Raw genomic sequence first — 21959 nt, 5'->3', positions numbered from 1 at the left:
CCCACATTAAAGTCAGTAAAATACTGCATTTAATTAATGCATCACGTGATAATGACTTCGCTAGAAATGTTAATACTCAGAAGGAACTTTGTTTGAATCAACGCAAGATATTTAATATTGTATTCTATGCAGTGCCATATTTAAGGGGTGGCTTCCGGGCTTAAACACTCACCAAAATTTTATCTACATTTTATTGTTTTATATATATTGCAGAATTTTCACATTTCCAGGAATAAAATTAGCAAAGCCCCTCCAGAAACAAGCAGTCCCCAGAAACAAAAATCGTAAATACCCCACTGATTCTATGAAATGGAAAACTCAACTAAAATTACACAGAAATATTACTATTTTATCCTTGTACGACAGCGTTTGGTAAATTTATATATATGTTTAATGTATCAGACATATTCTACAAGCTATTATGGTTCAGGCCCCATGTAGAAAAAAACCGCTACTCTGAATAATTCCTGAGAATATATACCTAAATTAAACAAATTTTCACTAATAGAAACACATAATTGTACACAGAAACTTCTTACTCCATATTAAAGAAATGATTTTATAACATACTAGCAGCGTTCACCCCGCTTCGCTGCGGTCACCCCGGAACGCAATAAACTTTGTTACTTAGATAATTTTTACTTTTTCGCTTTCAAGTGATATGATAAAAACCATAGAAGATTGCAGTAAATCTTAACATTATATCGCCTGTCATTTATGTTAACCCGCCCCGCTTCGCTGCGGTCATCCCAGAAGTTTTCGCTTTCAAGTGATATGATAAAAACCATAGTAGATTGCAGTAAATGTTAACATTATATCCCCTGTCATTTATGTTAACCCGCCGAGTGACACGGTCATGCGGGTTGCATATAAATACGTTTATTTTTACCTATGATGAACTAACAAAGGATTTGTACGTTATGGACACTTGAATGGTCAATTATCTCAAGACACTGGTAATTAAAAATTAAAGTGATATGATAAAAACCATCTAGGGTCCAAATCCTAATAACCCCCCAAAAATAAAAGAAATTGGTTCAGCCGTATTAGCGTGATGAGGGAACAAAGGATTTGTGCGTTCTCTTTTATATAATAGACTAGCAGCGTTCACCCCGCTTCGCTGCGGTCACCCCGGAACGCAATAAACTTTGTTACTTAGATAATTTTTACTTTTTCGCTTTCAAGTGATATGATAAAAACCATAGAAGATTGCAGTAAATCTTAACATTATATCGCCTGTCATTTATGTTAACCCGCCCCGCTTCGCTGCGGTCATCCCGGAAGTTTTCGCTTTCAAGTGATATGATAAAAACCATAGTAGATTGCAGTAAATGTTAACATTATATCGCCTGTCATTTATGTTAACCCGCCGAGTGACACGGTCATGCGGGTTGCATATAAATACGTTTATTTTTACCTATGATGAACTAACAAAGGATTTGTACGTTATGGACACTTGAATGGTCAATTATCTCAAGACACTGGTAATTAAAAATTAAAGTGATATGATAAAAACCATCTAGTGTCCAAATCCTAATAACCCCCCAAAAATAAAAGAAATTGGTTCAGCCGTATTAGCGTGATGAGGGAACAAAGGATTTGTGCGTTCTCTTTTATATAATAGATTAGAATTGAAAGATGCTTTCAACGCTAAAACTAAACTCCCAGAGGCGAGCTTTTGCACCTTCCTAACAATCCGTGCAATCTCCAGCGATAATAGCTTCGCACTCTGAGCAGCATAGCCCGTAAGCCTGTCTAGCGAGCTAGTGTGGCTCAGAAGTGTTTCCAACCTACTATTTTGTTACCGAAAAATCCGAAATGTTGAAGTATTGATTTGATTTTATTAGAAACCAAAGATAAAGAAAATATACGATAGAAAACAGGGTAGGCCCGACCTCAGAGCCTCATAGTACGCTTCGCCACTGGATTTCCTTTTATATATATAGATCGTGTGTGTGTGTGTGTGTGTCTGAGTGTTTACTTATTTTTATTTAAAATAGTTATACCAAGAGATGCTAGCTTTATGTAACCAAATTATATATAAGCTGTGGAGTTTTTCCTGATATACTCACGAATAGATTACCGTTTTCCTTATTAGTGCTGAGGTTTGATAGTCTTTCAGAAAAGCGTGCATTGTAGTATTGACTAATATTCGTTCGCAGAATGAACTCTCGATATTGTTCATCTTTTCACAAGTCAGTATTTGTTCCTAGAATTCCTAATTGGGCACTCGCATAATATATATATTTTTTTAATGTTATTGGATTTAATGTTGTTAACAATCATAGCTTAACTTTATTCAGAAGAAATCATAAAATGTTGAGTCTTGAAATGTGCATTTCTGATATAACACATTATTATATTTTAAATATAGATGGTCATGTGCTAAATGCACACCAGTAAATATTAGAAGTATGTAAGTAATTCAACATATACAATTAATTGTGTCTTGTCGAAATGGAAAAATATCACAAATAATAATTAAAGTAAAAGTAGCGACTTAAAGCTGATGAACCATAATTTATATTTTAAAACTTTAGGTTTGGAGCTTTTGAAGAATTCAAGAGGAGAAGTGTCGACAAGTCTGGGAATTTGAGTCCTTCTAATAGACTTTTATGTGGTCTTGGAGCAGGATGTTGTGAAGCAGTGCTTGCTGTAACTCCTATGGAGACGATCAAAGTTAAATTTATCAATGACCAAAGATCACCCAACCCTAGATTTAAAGGTTTCGTGCATGGTGTAGGTGAAATAATCAGACAAGAAGGTAAGCTGTAAATATTGCTGTGAGGAAAGATACATTTTAAGTCATAGTAGTGCTGACAAGGGCAATAAGGAGTTCGCCTTGAAAGTGAGTCGAACTAATTAGTGCATTCAGTGGAGGTAATGGAGCTGTATAACATTTATAAAAAGAAAAATTAATTTCCATTAGGCTTTAGAGAAAATCACTTCCAAACATTTTCCACAGATGTGACAATACATAGCAATATTCCGTTCGAATTTAACTGTCGATACTGTACTAACTACAATACCATTGCATTCATCTAATATTCTTGATGAAAAACAAATTTTGTTTCCCTCTTTTTTTTTCTTTTTTCTTTTTTTTTTTATCCAGTAGAATACGATTTTGCAAAAATTATGTTGAATAGAGTAATTTGAGACTCTGATAATAAATCATCAGTTTGTTTTCCAAATTTAGTCTACATACATTTTAAGTTAATTAACCGTCAGACGGATATTAATGAAAATTGCTGTGAGTAGCAACAGCTAGAAGTGCTTCATTATGGAATGTTTAAAACGTCTCTACTAGAGATGCAAGATTTTGGAAAAAAAAAGAAAAAACGGCTTTTGTGGAAAAAAATCGGTTTTTCTGCTTGGGAAATTTTGGGCTTTTTCTCAAAATTATTCTTTAAATTGATAAAACAGACTTTGTTTCGCTTCTCTACAACACAATAACTCATTTAATTAGTGATTGATGCAGATAATAATATAAAATGTCGAAAATGAACCATGAATTTCGAAAGGATATTTCAAACAATTTTAATTCTTAACATATTTACATTATGAGCCCCAAAAGATAAACGAATCGATATACTAAATAATAAGAATTTTTTAACCATTTATATACGAAAATAATTACTTTTTTAATTTTATATATATATATATATATATATATATATATATATATATATATATATATATATATATATATATATATATATATATACAAATAACTAGCAAAATTGTATATAGTATTTCAAAATATATATCACCCTATTTTGAAACAAAATAAAATTAAAATAAAACACGAGATACATATTTACAATTATATGATACGCTTCACATCAGGAGCTTCGTTTTGAGTGGTTCTGTACATTCTTGAAATTTTAGTTAAGTTTTAACTTTCATATACATTGTAGGCAATATTTATATTCTGAATTACAAAATATAAAAAATAGAAGGAAAAAACTGTTACATGATATACATTATTTATTGCAGTGTGTGTGTGAGTTCAAACAAATACCGGCACGGCAATAATATATTTACTGAACACAAACACACAGCACAAATGTAAGTTTCGACAATGTAGTCTTCTCAAAACTAACATTATGTACTGTCTTTTTGTTCATTACGTACATCATTTCATCATCAATATGTGTAGCCTATGAGTTTATTATGTCTAACTTCTGGGACTTTCATAAAAATTCGTACTAGAGTAAGAATGAAGAAAAATCATTGTTTTATTACAATACTACATATTACTTTAAAAGACTGAAAAAAATTAACGTTGAATGGGACGCTCAAAAATCACCTAATTTTATTAATGCACCTCCTCCAAGACATTAACAATGACAGAGCAGAAAACACGAAGTTTGCAACTAGTATTTTAGTCCAGTCATTAGGTACATTTTGGGTGCAAAAGGCTGAGTAATTTTGAATTCTGGTAGGATTGTAAACTTACCAAGTTCGTGACCTTGAGGTACCACCGTTCGCTTCGCCATCTTGAAAAATGGAGGCAAAGATAGAAAAGAAACGGAATATATTTAAGTTACATCAAGCACAACTGCACAACAAATATGAGTGAGTGGTCAGATTTTGCTCTTCTATCGCAAAGTCCGGGATTCAATAACGCATCCGACCATTCAGACAAAAATTTTTCGAAATTCCATCTGTGAATGTAGAGATGTTGCGTGTGCTGGGAGTCCTGGCCAACTTCCTTTCTCATTGTTTTTAAATCGGTGTTGTTACTAATTACCAGTAGTGACGGATTTGTGAAGGGGGTTAGTGTGGTGTCTTTCGGACTGAAGCCTATACTCCGAAATTACAGAATTTCTAAACCAAACAAAATATTAGTTACGGCTTTACTGATAAATTTCAAGCTCCCCTCAAAGAAAAATTAGGAATTTTTAGAAAACAACTAAACATTGATAAAAAAAAAAAAATCTCGCAGAATACTTTTCTAAATCCGCCACTGATTATCAATCAGTATAAAATGGTCTTCAAGGTTGTATCCGGAAAATTATTGCGGAATATAGATACAAACGAAACGAAATATTAGTTATGCCTGCACGCATAAATTTCAAGCTCCTTCCAAATAAAAATTAGGGATTTTCAGAAAAATACAATATTAATCAGAGAAACACCTTCCAAAATACTTTCCTAAATCAGCTACTGATTATTTGTATGAAATGGTATTCAAGGTTACATCCGGAAGATTATTGCTAAATCACTGCACAGCTACAGTATAAAGAAATGTAGAAGTACGCTGTGACGGATATATTAAAAAACGCAAGTTTAACTTATGTGCTAGAAGCTAGAGTACTAAGCTCTAAGAAATGAAACATGGATGACAGAAAATGAAAGGATCTAGAGAAGAAAAAAATGTCGATAACTCAGAAGTTAAAATAAAGTTAAATGGCTTCTAAAATTACCCTCAAATACTACGTACTTTACATTTACTTTAATCCATAAAACATGTGTTTCATCCATCATGATGATAAAGTCCAGAGTGAAATATGGCATTTAGGTCATGATATCTTATTTAACTGTAGATTGTAATATAAGAAATACAAAACTGTTTAGATAGAAAAATCATAAATGAAAAAAGCTAAAATTTCCAAAATTTCAGTTTTTTTCGCAAAAAAGGCAGCTTTTTATGTGAAAAAGCCGGCTTTTTTTGCATCTCTAGTCTCTACAAATTTTAGTTTTCGAAATTTCTTTGGATTAAGAATATTGAATAAATGCAATGATATTGCAATTAATGCAGTTTTCATAGCCAAAATTAAGTCCTAATTTTCCATGATTCGAACAGAATATTCCGAAGTGTTCTGTTCAAGTTGCGGAAAATGTTTGAGAGCGATTTTTTTTTCTTTTTTAATCGAGTTTGGTTGTCTTACAAAATGTTATACAGATCCATTAGCTTTATCCAACGAATCTTCGTGGAGAATTCACCTTGCCCTTGTGAGTTTAGCCTAAAACTTGAATACGATGACTTCGACCTTCCATCGAGTCGATTAATGTAAAAGTGTTTCGTTAGCAGGCGCTTCAGAACAAACGATCCCTTCAACAGAGAATGAAACAGAAATTGATGGAGGTCTATATATTTTTTCATATTGCTTTTATTATGTTACTTTTTCTTTTTCTTTTTTTCTTTTTCTTTCTTTTTTTTTTTTTAATTTCACGTACTTCCATTCTAACTTGAGTTCTGAACTTTCGTACAAGTTCGCGAACCTGATGACAATATAATATTTTCATACAATTTTCGCTACAGCTTATTATTTTTACTGTAAACTCAATGGGATTAAATATTCAGAAATAATTATCGAACGCCTGCTGCTTATACAACAGAAACCCACATCGAACCCATAGTTGTTTGCGGACGAGTAGGCATTCTGTTGACTTCACATAAATACGTTTGAGCATTCACAAAAACTTTTACTAAATCATTTCGTTAATTTTTCTTTTTGTAATAAGAAGGAAAAGACTATCGTCTTCTACAATGAAACTTTAAAAAAATAAAAAAAATAAAAAAAATAAAGTCTGTCAAATTAGAAGATGGCAAAACAGATAACCAGGGATTATTAATATAAGTGTAGTGGGATGCCTTCTATAATACTCTATTTCTAGGCATAAGTTGGCCCCCGAGGCACCGGAACTGTCCCGCTGCTCCCTCCGAAACATCATATTATAAATACAGATGCAAGTTTTTACAGTAAATTCCTACAATTGTTATTGGTAAAGAACCCATCAAAGGTACAGTGTGCACTTTACATAAGGCACCGTTGTGAAACTACATCAAAGATAAACGGTTTTATTTATTCTTCAGTTCTGTACAACTATACATACAGTTATTATTTGTAAAGAACTCGTGAAGAGTACAGTGTGCCCTGTATATAAGTTGCCCTGCGAAACATTACATTCTAGATAATGGATTTTAGTTGTTCTTCTATATACCAGTCTTGTATAATAAATTCATATAGTGGCTGTTGCCAAAGAACCCATGAAGGAAACAGTGCGCCCTTTATATAAAGCGCTCTATGAAACATCACATTATAGATAATGGGTTTTAGTTGTTCTTCTGTATAACATTTTTATGTAATAAATTCATATAGTGGCTATTACTAAAGAACCCGTAAAGGATACAGTGCGCCCTTTATATAAAGTGCCCTGCAAAACATCTCATCATAGATAATTGGTTTTAGTTGTTCTTCTGTATACCAGTTTTATATAATAAATTCATATAGTGGCTGTTGTTATAGAACTTGTGAAGGATACAGTGCGCCGTTTATATAAGGCGCCCTGCAAAACATCACATTATAAATATATATATTTCCTTCACTCTTCTATGTGGGGTTCCTGGTTTGATCCCAAGCCAAGTAAGCTTATGGTGGATAACATCGTGTTGGTGAGTTTTCTCGGGGTACTTCCACTTCCTCCCACTTTCTCATTTCACCAATTCTCCCATCATCATTCACTTTCCTTAATCATCGTCTCCCTTAGCTTAAGGGCATAATTATGGGATGTTAAACTGATTTTTTTTTTTTTATTCTTGTGTATACCAGTTATGTATTATAAATTCATACAGTTGCTAATGGCAGAGAACAGGTAAAGAGTACAATCACTTTCAAAAAATATGTGTAAAGTTACATATCTATAAAACAAAACATTTGTAGTACAACCAGTAAAGCACTTAACATACCATAGAAAAATTTGGTAAAATAAAATAGGAGTTATTTCCTTCTTAGAAACAAGTTATGTGAATCTACAGGGTGACACACGGGAGACGGACGGTTTTGAACGGCATATACTGAGAGTGCGGTGGTGGGAGGTGGTCGTGGTGGGGATAGTTCTGCTCTACACAAGACGCCATTTCATTTACTCAGTCACTGCTCAGTCACTATGGAGCAGTGGGACTTGCAACGTCAATTGTTTGTCTATGACAGTTTCGTGAGAAGTGGTGAGTCTATTACAGCTACACAGCGATTGTTTCGTGCGCGGTTTAATGTCGGTCGACATGGAGCTGTTCCGAGCCGTAACACAATCCTCAGATGTGTGAAAAACTTCAGATCGACTGGAAACATACTGGATTAGAAGCATCCTGGCCCGAGACGCAGTGTAACGACATCAGAAAATGTTGAAAGGGTAAGAGAAGCGGTAGTCAGAAGCCCAGGACGGTCAGCTAGACGTTATGCTAGTGAGGTACGAATCAATCGTGAATCGATTAGACAAATTTTGCATAAAGAATAAAAATTCCATCCGCACAAAATGCTCATTGTCCAGCAACTTAAGGCAACTGATTTTGCTGTACGCGAAGACTTTGCTTACAGAATGCAAGTGATTTTGGGATCGAATGAAAATGCAATTTTATTGATGAGCGATGAAGCTCATTTCCATTGAAACGGGACCTTGAATAAGTAAAACCTACGTTACTGGGCTTCAGAGCATCCACCAGCGTCCTCTACACTCTGAAAAAGTACCAGTCTGGTGTGCTCTTGACTATGTTGGCATTATTGGACCTTATTTTTTCGAAGAGAACGGGGCCACAGTTACTGTTAATTCGGCTCGATACATTCGTATGCTTGAAACGTTCTTGAAACCAGAACTGAGAAGACGACGAATCCCCTTAAAACGCGTTTGGTTTCAGCAGGATGGGGCAACATCACACACCGCGAACACTTCAATGACAGTTCTTAGACGCATGTTTCCTGGACAGATTATCTCACGTTTTGGCAATGTTCCTTGACCTCCCAAGTCTCTCCCGACTTATCAGTGTGTGACTTTTTTCTGTGGGGGTACCTTAAGAGCTGTGTTTATAACCACAAACCACGAACTTTGGACGAGTTGAAGAATGCAATCATTCAAGAAATTGCTGCCATCCCTGCAGAGATGTTAGTCCGTGTGATTGAGGATTTTAAGAAGAGACTTGAGTCCTACATTCGAAATGATGGACATCACCTTGACGACATTATTTTTCACAAATAACTGAAAACAAATAATCCGTGTGTCACCCTGTAGTTGCGAGATGAAACGGTTACTAACGATTTAATTACACAAAAACAATATACAACAAATTGACAACGCATTTGAAGGTTTATCGGTTGAATTCTAATATTTTCAAGTTACACTACTTTTTCCACTACTTGGTTGGAGATACAAAATGTTCATTCTATACTTTTTAATGAAGTTACAAACGAAGCAAGACTAGAAAACTTGGCTTTGTATTATGTGCATTGGTAAATGTTATTTATATTTACAATATATCTGTACAGTACTAATTTCGTTTGTGACAGTGTAGTATCATTTCTCAAATTTATTGCGAGAAATCAAGAACAGTTTCTACAATCAAACGTGTGATACATTCATGAAATAAGATATTGACACAGTATACTGTATTTCTAATTTACGATTTTTACATCATCGTAGATTACACAGTATTAATATACTTCCACTATCCGCTCATATTGATTGTTCCTGTTCGTTTTACAGCAGTGTTCGGATAATCAGTGTGTGAACCTCCCATGGTTTTTTTCAAGTCCACATTCGCACATTCTATTTATTCACGTAACCGGATAAATGGAAGTGTGCAGTCATTATGAGCCTCTCTCCAAAATTCTGATTGGCTAAGTTACTTCCAATCAAAGTGCACAACACCAAACGACGTTGAAAGTCAGCCAGATTTAACTTATGGGATAGCTGTAATTTATACGGAAACAAATTGAAGTTCTTTCTCAGGATGTTGTGCACTATTTCCTGTTCACAGAAAGTTCTTGTGACAACCTTCTTGTAGATTTCTTTGGATTGTTTGTGATTACAACTCTCACCGTTTCAACGGTTTCTTCATTGCGTAAAGATCGAAGCCTACCCAGGCCATACGTTTAGCGTCCATTAAATTGCTTCTGTTTCAATGGAATTCAACATATCTCAGAATTGATTTCCGAGAAGGAGCTGCACGCATACCAAACCTAGCTAGAAACTTTCTTTAAGTAGTAATAACTGAATAACTGCTAGCGAAATATTAAAATTTCACTCGTTTCTCGTTCTTCTGAACTCCACGTTTCCTTGTTAGACCACTAAATTTTGCAGATATTGGTCTTTATCATAACCTAAAAAGAAACAGAAAATAAATTGACACCACAAAACTTGTAATGTAAATGTGATCATTAGATTCAACCAAGAGCTGATTAAATATGAAAACATCTTACTATAAAATGTGAAAAGTAATAACCGAAAAAAGTAGTTTTAATAAAAAAGCATGGAAAAGTGTAACATATATATTGTCAGTCCAACATAAAATTGTATTTTTTCAAGTGCCAGTACGTCGGGTTATTATATATTTCAAATCTACCTTTAAAACGAAAACATACAATTTTATACTTGTCACACAGTGTTGCAAATTAGGGACGCTACAATATCACAAACATCCAAATTTTGGTGGTCTCTACAGAGTAATAACGGAAATGAGAGACGGAGCAATGCATACCTAAAGCACTTTGGCGTCTAATACTATGATCATGGTATGATGAATTTGGAATGAATACGATCGAAATTAAAATGGATGGAAATTTACTTTTTTCAAAAGCCTTTATTTCGAAAAACTGCTTAGGTAAGTACCTTATCCAATTATATAGTTGGCTGTCAATAGATATGAATATCACAGTTCCGGTTAGAGCAATTTGATATATAAAACTGTTTTCGAGGTATGTGAAAACTTAAAGTTTGCAACACTGCTAAAAATTAGGGTTGTAAGTGCACAGTTTTGAATCAAATTTAGCTCAGCTCTAACTCAGTATATAAAAAATGAGTTAAGTTACGCTCAAACTTTTTTTTTAAAAAAAGGAATACGCTCAAGTATTAAAGCTACGTTTAACTTTACGCTCATATTTTTCACATGAACTGAACAGTATGCAAGCGTCAACACAGTAGAGTGATTTGGGTTTTCTAATTTGAGAAGTTACTGAGACTATATTTTTTGGAGACTATATTTTTTGATCCTGCAGAAGGTGTGGTCCACCACTTCCACCTCGAATCGAAAATCGAAAAAAACGGCTTCGCACAAGATTAAATCTGGTGAAGCCCTATTATGTACAGAATTTGGTGCTTTAGGTGACTTGTTTCTTTGCGAAAATCTGATAACAAACCGACATGCACACACGTTCTTTTATATGTGTACGTGATGCAGATTGAGAACGGTCCAGCATACAAATGAAAGTTTTAGGGTAAAAAGTTACTTTACAAGGAAAGAGTAATATCTAAGGAACTGATTGATACAAGCGTCAAATCAGTAGTTGTAGTAATAAGGTAGAAACGTGACCACCATATGTGCCTCCCTAAAAGAGTGAGCCACAATACATGTATGCAACAAAACTTATAAAGCAACGGCCGAACAGTGACTTCGTAATGTGACCACACCATGTGCGGACATCTTGTATGCATGCACTTGATCTGCTCTACAAAGTCGTTGACCACGTAAGTATGACATGGACCATGATAACAGATGTGATGGTGACTGCTGAAGGCCGGACTATAGGCATATGACTTGCCAATTTCTATTAATGTCTTCCTAGAGAGCCAGCTCATAAAAAAAAAAACTCACGAAAAAGGAGCGCGCTGTCTGAGGTAGCTCAAATGATTGCGTTCATTGATAATGCTGCTTAAAGTTTTTTTTCGAAGAACTTGTAATTACACCTACGTAATGTTATAGAAGAAAATTAAATAAATAATTGCAAATATGTGTTATCGGGATATTAACCAGGTGAAGTGTTCGTTGTCCAACGTTTGGAGACCAGACATTGTTCCATCTTCAGGGTGAGTATAAAGAGACCAGGAAGAGGAATTTATATATATATAGGGTGACCGGTAATTCGATGCATTCCTTGTGAGGGGATATTCTAGAAGTACTTTGGAACATTTTCATCTATATGAACTGGGAGTCACAAATCAATAGTTTCTGAGTAATTTGCATATGTGTGATGTCTTTGAAATTTGACGGCTAACGAGAGGTACGCGAGAAAGCTTTATCCTGACCTCGTACACATCGTAGAGCGCTGAAATTTTGCATGTGTAATTCTGCATACCTATGTGGGTCATGTGGTAATGTACAGCAGGTAACTCTGCACCGTTGCTGTGTTATAGATCCGAAAGTGAAATAAGGTGTAGTGGTCCAAAATCCATTACTGCACCTCACAAAGCAGCGTGGCAACATCGCAGAAGTACTTGCCCATAGGAAATGACTGCATGATTAGGAAGAAATGGAATGAAGATGGTGTGCGATCAAGGGAAAACGCGAACTATGACGGATTTCATACCCAGGTCGTGCATCTGTCTGGCCAACATTTTCGAGCAGTGAACGAGTGCGTTGTTTTCCAGAACGCGGACACCTTCTGTCAGCATGCAACGCTCTGGGGTTACACAGACTTCTGCAACTTACGCAGCAGTGAGACACAGTATATCCTAATATTTGTAATACCCTTTGCCTGGAAAGCAAGTAGTAATACCCCATGCTGATCCGAAATGAACGTTGGACACTGGTCACTTAGTGTTGAACACAGACCTCCTTTGGTGGTGGTACGTCGGCACGCTGCATTGGTTTGACTAGATTTTCCCTGTTTTTTTTCACTCCCACCAGGCAAAGGCCGGGATGGTACCTTTTAGAAGGCCAGGGCGATTCCTTCACAAATCCTGGACCCACCCAAAGGACCGACGTGACCCTGGAGTTGGAGGTCCGAACCCTTCCTTGAGTCACTCTCTTGCATAAATACATAAAGAACGAAAGAAATAGCAATCGAATACACCGACGTACTGCCACCAAAGGAAGTCCGTGTTCAACTCTGAGCGACCAAAGTGATGATCACGTTTATTTGGAATGAACATGGGGTATTACATACATAGGGTTCATAGGGTTCCCCAATTACCAGGATATACTATGCCTCACTGCTGCATTCGTTGTGGGATTCTGTGAAATCCAAGAGGGTGGCATGCTGACAAAAGGCGTCCGCTTCCTGGAAAACAACGCACCCGTTCACTGCTCGAATGTTGGCCACAGAGATGTACGACCCTGGGTATGAAATCCGTTAACCATGCAGTCATTTTCTAGGGGCAAGTACTTCTGCGATGTTGCCACGCTGCTTCCTGAAGTGCAGTATTAGATTTTGGACCACTAGACTTTACTTACTTTCGGATCTATAACACAGCAACGGTGAAAACTTACGAGCTGTACACTACCACATGACCTACATAGGTATGCAGGATTACACATGCAAAATTTCAGCACTCTATGATATGTAGAAGTGGGTCAGGGTAAAACTTTGTCGCACACCTCTCATTAGCCGGCAAATTTCAAAGAAATCACTCACATGCAAATTACTCAGTAACTATTTATTTGCGACCCGCGGTTCATATAGTGAAAATGTTCCGAATTACTTGTAACATATATATATATATATATATATATATATATATATATATATATATATATATAATATACTATCTAAACTGTACAAGGTATGCTCTGATTGACTGGCTAATGGATTGTCGAGGATTATCGGATGGATTGATATCCCGAGAACACATATTTGCATCACTACACAAGGAAAGCTTCAGCTCCTATTTCGATTAAATATTTGTTTTGAAAACGTTCTCACAAATACACCATTTTAACCAGTGTATCAGATATTACCGTATCTCCCGAATGGTTTGAGATACCAAGTTGCTGTAAATGATAGTATGATCTTTGTCTATACAAAATATATATGGAATTAGATATGATACTTATCTAAACACTTTTTAAAATAAAGGCCTTTGAATAAAATAAAATTTTCAATCCCTTGTAACTTTGTTAATAAAATAAAATTTTCAGTCCTTTGTAACTTTGTTTCTAGTTGTTCGAAATACTTTATATGATGACCGTAGTATTCGACATTAAGGTACTTTGGATATGCTTTGCACCATCCGTCACACATGGGTTGTTACTTAGTTGTTTTTGATGTGTGTGATACTGTAACGTCCTTGGTTGGCAACATTGTGAGACAAGTGTGGTATTGTATGTTTTCGTTTTACATGTAAATTTAAAATATGTAATAACGGGACGTAGCTAGTACCATAAAAAATAAAAATAAATAAATAAATAAATTAAATAAAAAAAAATAAACTAACTTTGTGTTTGGTTGCAACACGTTAACCTTGTGGTATTATAGTGTTGTCAAGCTGTGTCCCTCTGCCGATATTCGCATGGTACAAAATTTATTTTTTTATCCATTAGTTTAAAAGGCACAATGGCGTATCAAGATAAATGGTCTATCTTTATATATATATATATATATATATATATATAATATACTGTATATACAGTATACCAGGTGCTAAATTAATGGCGATAACGGAGACCTCGAAAGAATCAAAACTATAATAAACATAGGACAGAAAATGCCTCTTTCCAAAGTTATAAGACGCCGAAAAACACGGAAAATAAACTTTAAAGCTGCATAGCTCGAGAAGTATGGGATCTCGAGATTACTTAATTGATTAGAGATAGGAGATTAGATTACAATTATTTAATTGTAATCGGGTTAAGGAATTACACAGGAACTAGAATACGCCATACATAAATATCGATGTTTTTGAATCCTCCGGGAAAGACGCAACGAATTGTATAGAGGAAGTTGGGGTACAAGAAGATACTTTTAAGTACTAATTAAGTAGAAAGGACAATAATCAGATAGATGTCATTTAAAAATCATTCCATTTCTCTGCTAATAATTTAAAATGACTAATATCCCCTTTTCCTTTCATGCAACAACCAGTATGATTTTCAAGAATTATGCAACCACACATAAAGTATTTTAACTTCAAAGAAAAGTTTTTTTCATAACAAAGTGGAGTCAAATTTCGATATTAAAATATAATTTAGTAATGTGTGAAGTAATATATTTATAGCTAACTTGTTCTTGTTTAGAGCTCCGTGGCTAAGCGGTTAGCGTACGCATCTTTGGCGTGGGAGACCCATGTTCGATTCCCGGCGGGAGTTCATGTGGTTCGGATTCCACATTAATCAGTAGATTCCGTCTCATATAGCCTCGCTGCTGAAAGGGACGCTAAACTACAAATCAACTCAACTCAATCATTGTTCCTGTTTAAGGATAAAAATAACCAAAATTATTCATAACTCAGAGTTGGACAATCACTTCTATCTGGAAATGCGTGGCTGTTTCATAAGAGCTAACGCTTGTAATCTGGTTGGGCATTAGAAGATAGAAATGAATTGGAAAAAGTGTTACCGTTCAATTGACAAAGAATTGAAGCCAAGTATCTTGTTTGACGACGGCTGCTTTATCGCTTAGGTTTTTGGGGCATAAAGAAAGAAAGAAAAAACACACCTTGTTTCATATCTTTACAGGGAAATGTGAACAATTAAAATTCAAATTATTGGTTTTCAGTTGACTATCTGCAGATACAAAACAATGGTGAGAGGGCACGATACCTCAGTGGTAGAGCACTCATCTTTGGTACTAGGGGATCCCTAGTTCAACCCAAAGTCAAGTGAGGTGGTGGTAGACAACATCATCAACGCGGATTTTTCGGGGGTTCTTCCATTTTGTGTCATATTCTCATTTCACCAATTCTTTGATCATTCACTTTCATTAATCATTCGTCTCCTTTAACCTAAAGAGTTTACCTTTTTTTCGAAATCGAGATGTGTACAGAATAGTTGGTTACCTCGGTTATCAGAATTCATCTGGTTAATTGTGATTTAGTTGAGAAATCCCTTGTTCACTGACAAGATTGATACGATTTGTCACCACTCTGGCTACTAATTTTTTTTCCACTTCACTCCGCGAAAAGAAGGTAGTTTAGTATAAAAGCAGTAAGTGGTATAATTTTAATCTGGCTAAAATGTCCAGTTGATTCCTTTACATGTCATTCCTGAAAGATCGATCTTAAGAAACTAGACTTTATTTAAGGAGGTTAATAATGAATTAGCCAAAAGAAAGAGCCGTATTGAAACATGGGCCTTCATAGTGTGTAAAGATTGAATCATAGGATGTATGAAATATACCAATTAACTATCCATATGGAAACAAAAGTTTTTTTTTTTTTCTAATGGGTCTATTTGTTTGACATTGCATTTAACTGAGAAAAAAAATGAGATTAAATTCAGACACGTTTGTGCAACAGTAAAGTAATAAATTTGCTGCTATTAGGATTCTCTTTGGCATTTGAGAGTAAAACAGTAGATATATTTATGATTAGTCAATATTAGTCAGTTCGGCACTAATAATTACGTGGAAAGTTCGGCTGTTTTTTTTTATTTTATTTTTATTTTTATTTATTTTTTTATTTTATTTTATTTATTTTTATTTTATTTTTTTTGGAACAAGATATTAGCAACTTTTTGATTTGTCGGATATCTCTTTTTTCAGAAAGTTAGCTGAAGAAATGTTTTACAATACAGATATTTCATTTCAAGTGCAAGTAAAGTTTAACTCGTCTTTCGCTAATGTAACACAGTCTTCTGGCCTACAAGATATACCACGTATTGACATTGTTTATTAAAAAAAATATATATATTTCATTTCTATCAATAAGTTTGTGCAAATGAAATGTCTCTTTTGACGTCTAGTGAAAACCTCAACTCAGTAACACAACATAGGATGGACTAAGATCTCTTGTCTAACGTCACAAACCACGAAGAACACACAATTGTGAAGGTTTTTTTCTTTATAAACTGGAACTTTGGATGTTCTGTACAGCAAGCTGCAGAAAATATCAACTATGCAATTGGGCCAAAAATGACGATTTCACTATTGTTTTGTCACATTTTGTTCCGGTGACACAGCATTGCACAATGAACCTATAGGCACTAATTAACATTATGCATGGTTGAACTCCTCAGAAACAACGTTGAAGCGAACCCTTGGAAAAGTGGAGAGGTTTGTCTTATTGCAGACTAGTTAGGGATAGACCATACCACCGTCGAGTGGCGGCTTCTTGCAATCGGTAAAGTAGTAAAGTTGAACTCATAAGTGTCACATCAGTTGACATCAGCCAACAAGAATCACCATCTGAAGATATGCAATCCTCTGGGTGTACGTGGTAAGGAATAACTGGGAATGTTTTTTGCATCGGATTGTCGTCTCAGATAAAAAAGGAGTTTAGTATAATAGTCGTAAATGGTAATGGTAATGGTAATGGCTAGATTATAATTAACATTCAGGAAGGTGTCCTAAATTACTCCTCCAGCCACAGTGTGTTGTTGCTGACATGTTGATATACCTGTATAGTGGCAGTGATCTATCATAGGCAAGGTGAAACCATCAATGTAGATAGTTACAGTACTGACTTCCATGAAATGTACTGCGAACTTGGCCGCCAGCATACAGCAATGCTCAACAGGCATGGTGTACTTCAGCGGATGGTACAATCCGCGGCAAAAAAACCTGCAATATGAGGATGTAAGTTTATTGTGAAACTACGCCTAACAGCACAGGGAATGAACATAACGTCTAAGTGGAACGAATCACTCCAGGATAAACCTCGGCCTCCTCCCGTACACACTTATTTTGGAGCAAAAGACTTCGTCATTTCACAATAAACTTATATGCTCATGTTGCAGGTTTTTTTGCCGCGGATCGTACAAATTCTCCGTGAGTCGCAATATGAAATCCTTCCTCAACCCTGATATCTCTACCACTGACTATCATCTCTTCTGCGTCTCGCTTACTTCTTGGAAGGGAAGACCTTCCTTGATTTTTGACAGATGGAGTGTGTGGCTGAGGAATTCTTCGCATTGTAGACTCCAGACTTCTTTCGACAGGGAATTCAATAGTTGAGACTGAGCGATGGTAAAAGTGTGATTGAAGATGGCGATTATTTTCATTAAGCAAGTATTGTAGTTGACATTTCTTAGCCTTAGGAAATGACGCACCTGGAGTCGGTATTTCATTAATACCAAACCTAGTATAAATATTCTTAATTTACTGTAAACATCCAAGTATTAAACACGTTTAATAAAGACATAAAACTTAGGGGAGCAGGAAATCGTTTGGGGAGGCGAGTTCGTATCTGTCCTTCTCCCCTTACCCCTTTGCTACACCCCTGTTGCTATTCCATAAGCTTCGATTAACCTAATGCAAGGGGTTATTTTCCATACACCACAAACTACTCTAGGCATCTAAACAGCCTTCGTCCGTGTAAACAAGCAAAATATACATTTTAAATAATTTAGTTCTCACAGAAAGTAAAGAAGCGCTGTCGAAAAAAAAATAATTTTTCTAGCAATTCGGTGTGCAACATTCGACTAATCATAGACCTGGCTTTAATTTTTAGCCAGTTGAGCAATAAGATATTTGGTTTTCTCAAACATTTATACTTTCTAATGACCAACTAGATTACAATCGTTAGCTCTTATGAAGCAACTACGAATTCCTAGATAGAAGTGATAGTTCAACCCTTTAGTTATGAAGTGCTTTGATCATTTTTATTCTCAAGCAGACCAAATTAGCTAATACATCCTTCATACATTTCTAAATTATATTTTAACATCGAAATTTGATTCCACCTTATTATGAAAAAACTTTTCTTTGAAGTTAAATTGTATGGCTACTGATCTAGCTTTGATCCACATATGCTAGGTAAGTTGCTTTTCCCCACTTGTAATCTTTTCACTATTAATTGTCGTAATGCAAGTATTTCTTCCCTTTTCCGGTGTTCTTCTTCAAACCAGTAGTCCTATGATAGTACTTCTATTTTGGCTTTCAATCATCTATAGATTATTTTTGTCAAGATTTGGTAACCATAAATAAGTAAGCTTATTGCCCTGTGATTCACACATTTTTAGCTCTTGCTGTTTTTAGCACTGCCCCTATGTTCCTCCTCTGGAAGTCTGGGGAGACATCTTCCCTTCTTCATAAATGCTGTTAAAGAATTTATACATCTGTCCTGAACCATATGTCAGGCCGTCTAAAAAGTATTGAGCCTTTTTCGTACGAAATGGCGTTAGTGTCCCAAATCTCAGAGTATGTGATACACAGCGGGTCAGGCATAACGTCATTTGAAATCTGGCAGTTGATGCTAGTAGATGTGCAAAAGTTTTGGAATTCATAGGATCAAACGAAAGGTAGCTAATGCGCCGTGAAGACGAGTAAATTTTCTGCTAAACTGTGGCGGAAATGCTGCACAGGCCCGTGAAGAAATTTATGCTGTTTAAGGGAAGGATACATGATCTAAAGCAACAGCAAAAAATAGTTCAATGACTTTCATTCTAGAAATTTCGATGTTCAGGATGCTCCTCTAGGTGGGCAACCAATCATAGCAAACGTGGATGATATTCTGCCAAAAGTCGAACAAGACTGGCATGTAAGCAATCATGACATCGACAATAACCTAAACATTTATCACCAAACAGTGTTAAGCCATTTGAAGAAAGCTGGCTACGAAAATTAGCTCGACGTTTTGATGCCATATGATCTGACTTAGAAACACGAACAGGATCGAATTTCTATCAGAGAATATCTACTAAAACGATACGAATTCGATCCATTTGTGAAGCGGTTGATCACGAGTGATGAAAAGTAGATAACCTACGACAAAAATGTGCGAAAAAGATCGTGGTCGAAACGAGAAGAAGCTCCACAATATGTGGCAAAGTCCATACTGACGCCCGATAACGTCATGCTGTACGTTTGGTGAGATTGGAAGCGTTGGAAGCGGATCGTGCAATACGAGCTGCTTCCTTCGGGAAGAACGAACTGTCGGCAATTAACGCAAGTGCACCTAGCGACTGGAAGTGTAAGTAGTAGGCAGCAGGAAGAGTAAGTAGTTGAACAGCAAGGGTGTAGTATACCACTTGACAACGCCAGATCGCACACATATTTAATGACTTGTCAAAAATTGAGAACTTGACTGGAAGGTTTTAATGCATTCACCATATATGCTGAATCTGGCATCGTCAGACTATAATTTGTTTCGGTCTCTGCAGAACACTCTAAGTGGTGTAAAGTTAGTTGACTTACGAAAATTAGTTGTAACAGTTTTTTCGCCAGAAACCACAAAATGTCTATCGCGTTGGGATTATGGTGTTGCCAGAAAAATGACAAAAGATTATCAAAACGGTGTATATGTGATTTCATATTAGTTCCAAATAACAATGATAAATGTATTAGTTAGATATCCGAAGACTTAACACTTTTTTGACAACCTGATATTACATGAACTAACAATATGACATGTTGTGTTTATATCATATTTGAAGTTTTTTATAAGAAAGAATTGTTGTTATTTAGAAACTAACTAACAATGTTTGTTTTATTATGTTGAAATAGGGATCGGTGGAGTATACAAAGGTGTTACTGCTACTATTTTGAAACAAGGGAGCAATCAAGCGATTAGATTTTTCGTTGTGGAGTCTTTGAAGGATTTTTACCGTGGTGGAGATGCCAATAAATCCGTCCCAAAAGTTGCCGTAGGATTATTTGGAGCGATAGCTGGTGCAGCATCCGTGTTTGGAAACACTCCTATTGATGTTGTTAAAACTAGGATGCAGGTTGGTATTCTTGCATCCTCTTCTGTAAATTTCAGTTATAAATTTTGGAATAAGTACCCACAATGAATAACTAGTTATGTTGCGTAACAAAACAAAATAGTTGAGAATTTTTCAATTATGTAATAATATGATATACGGTATTTAGTACATGCTTTTTTTTTTTCATGTTCCTTTCTGTCTCTAATTCTATGTACATTTTTTTAACCTAGTCTATGATAATTACGACGATTAATAACTTGTATATTTGATTTCGTTTCTATATTTAGTCTTTCTTTAAGATACCGAAAGAAAGTTTGGTATTGACTTTCCATGTGGTCATATCGCATACGTTCTGTACATTTCCCACTTCAAGGTAAAAAAAAAAAAAAAAAAAGTTACTAACGTGCTTCCTCTTGTAGTCGAGTACTTGAAGGCATTTACAGCTAAAGAAAACTTTAGTGATAGCAGGTCAAACAAGAGAACCGTAAACAGTGTTATAAGGTCTTTATGCTTTATAAACTCGAAACAAACAATATTGAAGCAGGAAAAATATGCCGAACATTTGGTAGGAAGATGGTAAATGACTAAACAGTGCAACAGTGGTTTCGCATATTTAAGAATGCCGATGAACCTCTCCAAAATGCGCCACATATGGGTGTTCATAAGCCATAGATAACTGGGCAATAACTTAGTTATTAAGGCCGATGATGGCAAAGGTATTGAAAGAGACATTTAATTGCAGTGCAGACACATTACAATTTGCCAACCGTCCACCAGTTTACGAAACTGTATAAGTGGGACGATAGCTTGCACATGAGTTGATTGTGCCATAGAGAGTAACACAAGTAAGTGTCTGTGTTTTTTCGTCAGATAGGATCTATTTCTGGACAGAATGCTAAAGTAGGTTCTTTACGATATTGACACGACACCACATTATTTTTGATACCAATAAATTTGCTCTCCAAAATAACCAAGCCTACTACTGCACCAGCAGAAGCTTCGATGTGATTGATGGAGGGCGCAGGGTATCGTGTATCGCACCCTGACCAAACAACTAATACAACTTAACAAAAAATTGGCTACTTACCAATGAATCCTCCCTTGAAAAATTTAAAGATTTTGAGGTTTCGGAACTCTCAGCTGGTTCCTTCCTCAGTGGCAAGGTAAAAAGGATTAAAACGGAAAGGAGAAAAGAGGAGTAAAACCAGGAATACATACCACTATATAAAAGTAACGTACTAAACAGATCCTAAAATGAACAGAGCAGTGAAAAAAGAATGAACTGTATAAAAATGAACATGGTGTCTATGTTGGGCCACTATTGCCAGATCCAAAGTATGCATCAAAGGTAGGTACCCAAGTTCGATCAATGTTGCCAGTATCAAGGTTCAATGCAGGTTTGTATTTATGAATAAAGAACGATTCTTTAATTTCCCGTTTTTTTTTT

At 35.5% G+C, this 21959-nt stretch overlaps 1 protein-coding gene across 1 annotated transcript in view; it reads left to right on the top strand.

The window, feature by feature from the left end:
* Positions 1-21959, top strand: part of LOC145693120 (putative tricarboxylate transport protein, mitochondrial) — a 137182-nt gene that overhangs the window by 102818 nt on the left and 12405 nt on the right. Inside the window, exons 3-4 of the mRNA XM_081768838.1 lie at positions 2541-2764; positions 20313-20533. Of these exons, the coding sequence (XP_081624964.1) occupies positions 2541-2764; positions 20313-20533 (445 nt within the window). The remainder of the gene's footprint in view (positions 1-2540; positions 2765-20312; positions 20534-21959) is intronic.

Source organism: Thermobia domestica, chromosome 8 (assembly GCF_964235325.1).
Source record: "Thermobia domestica chromosome 8, izTheDome1.hap1.1, whole genome shotgun sequence".
Lineage (NCBI taxonomy): Eukaryota > Metazoa > Arthropoda > Insecta > Zygentoma > Lepismatidae > Thermobia > Thermobia domestica.
The sequence above is the reverse complement of the archived record's forward strand: the minus strand, read 5'-3'. Positions and strand labels throughout refer to the sequence as shown.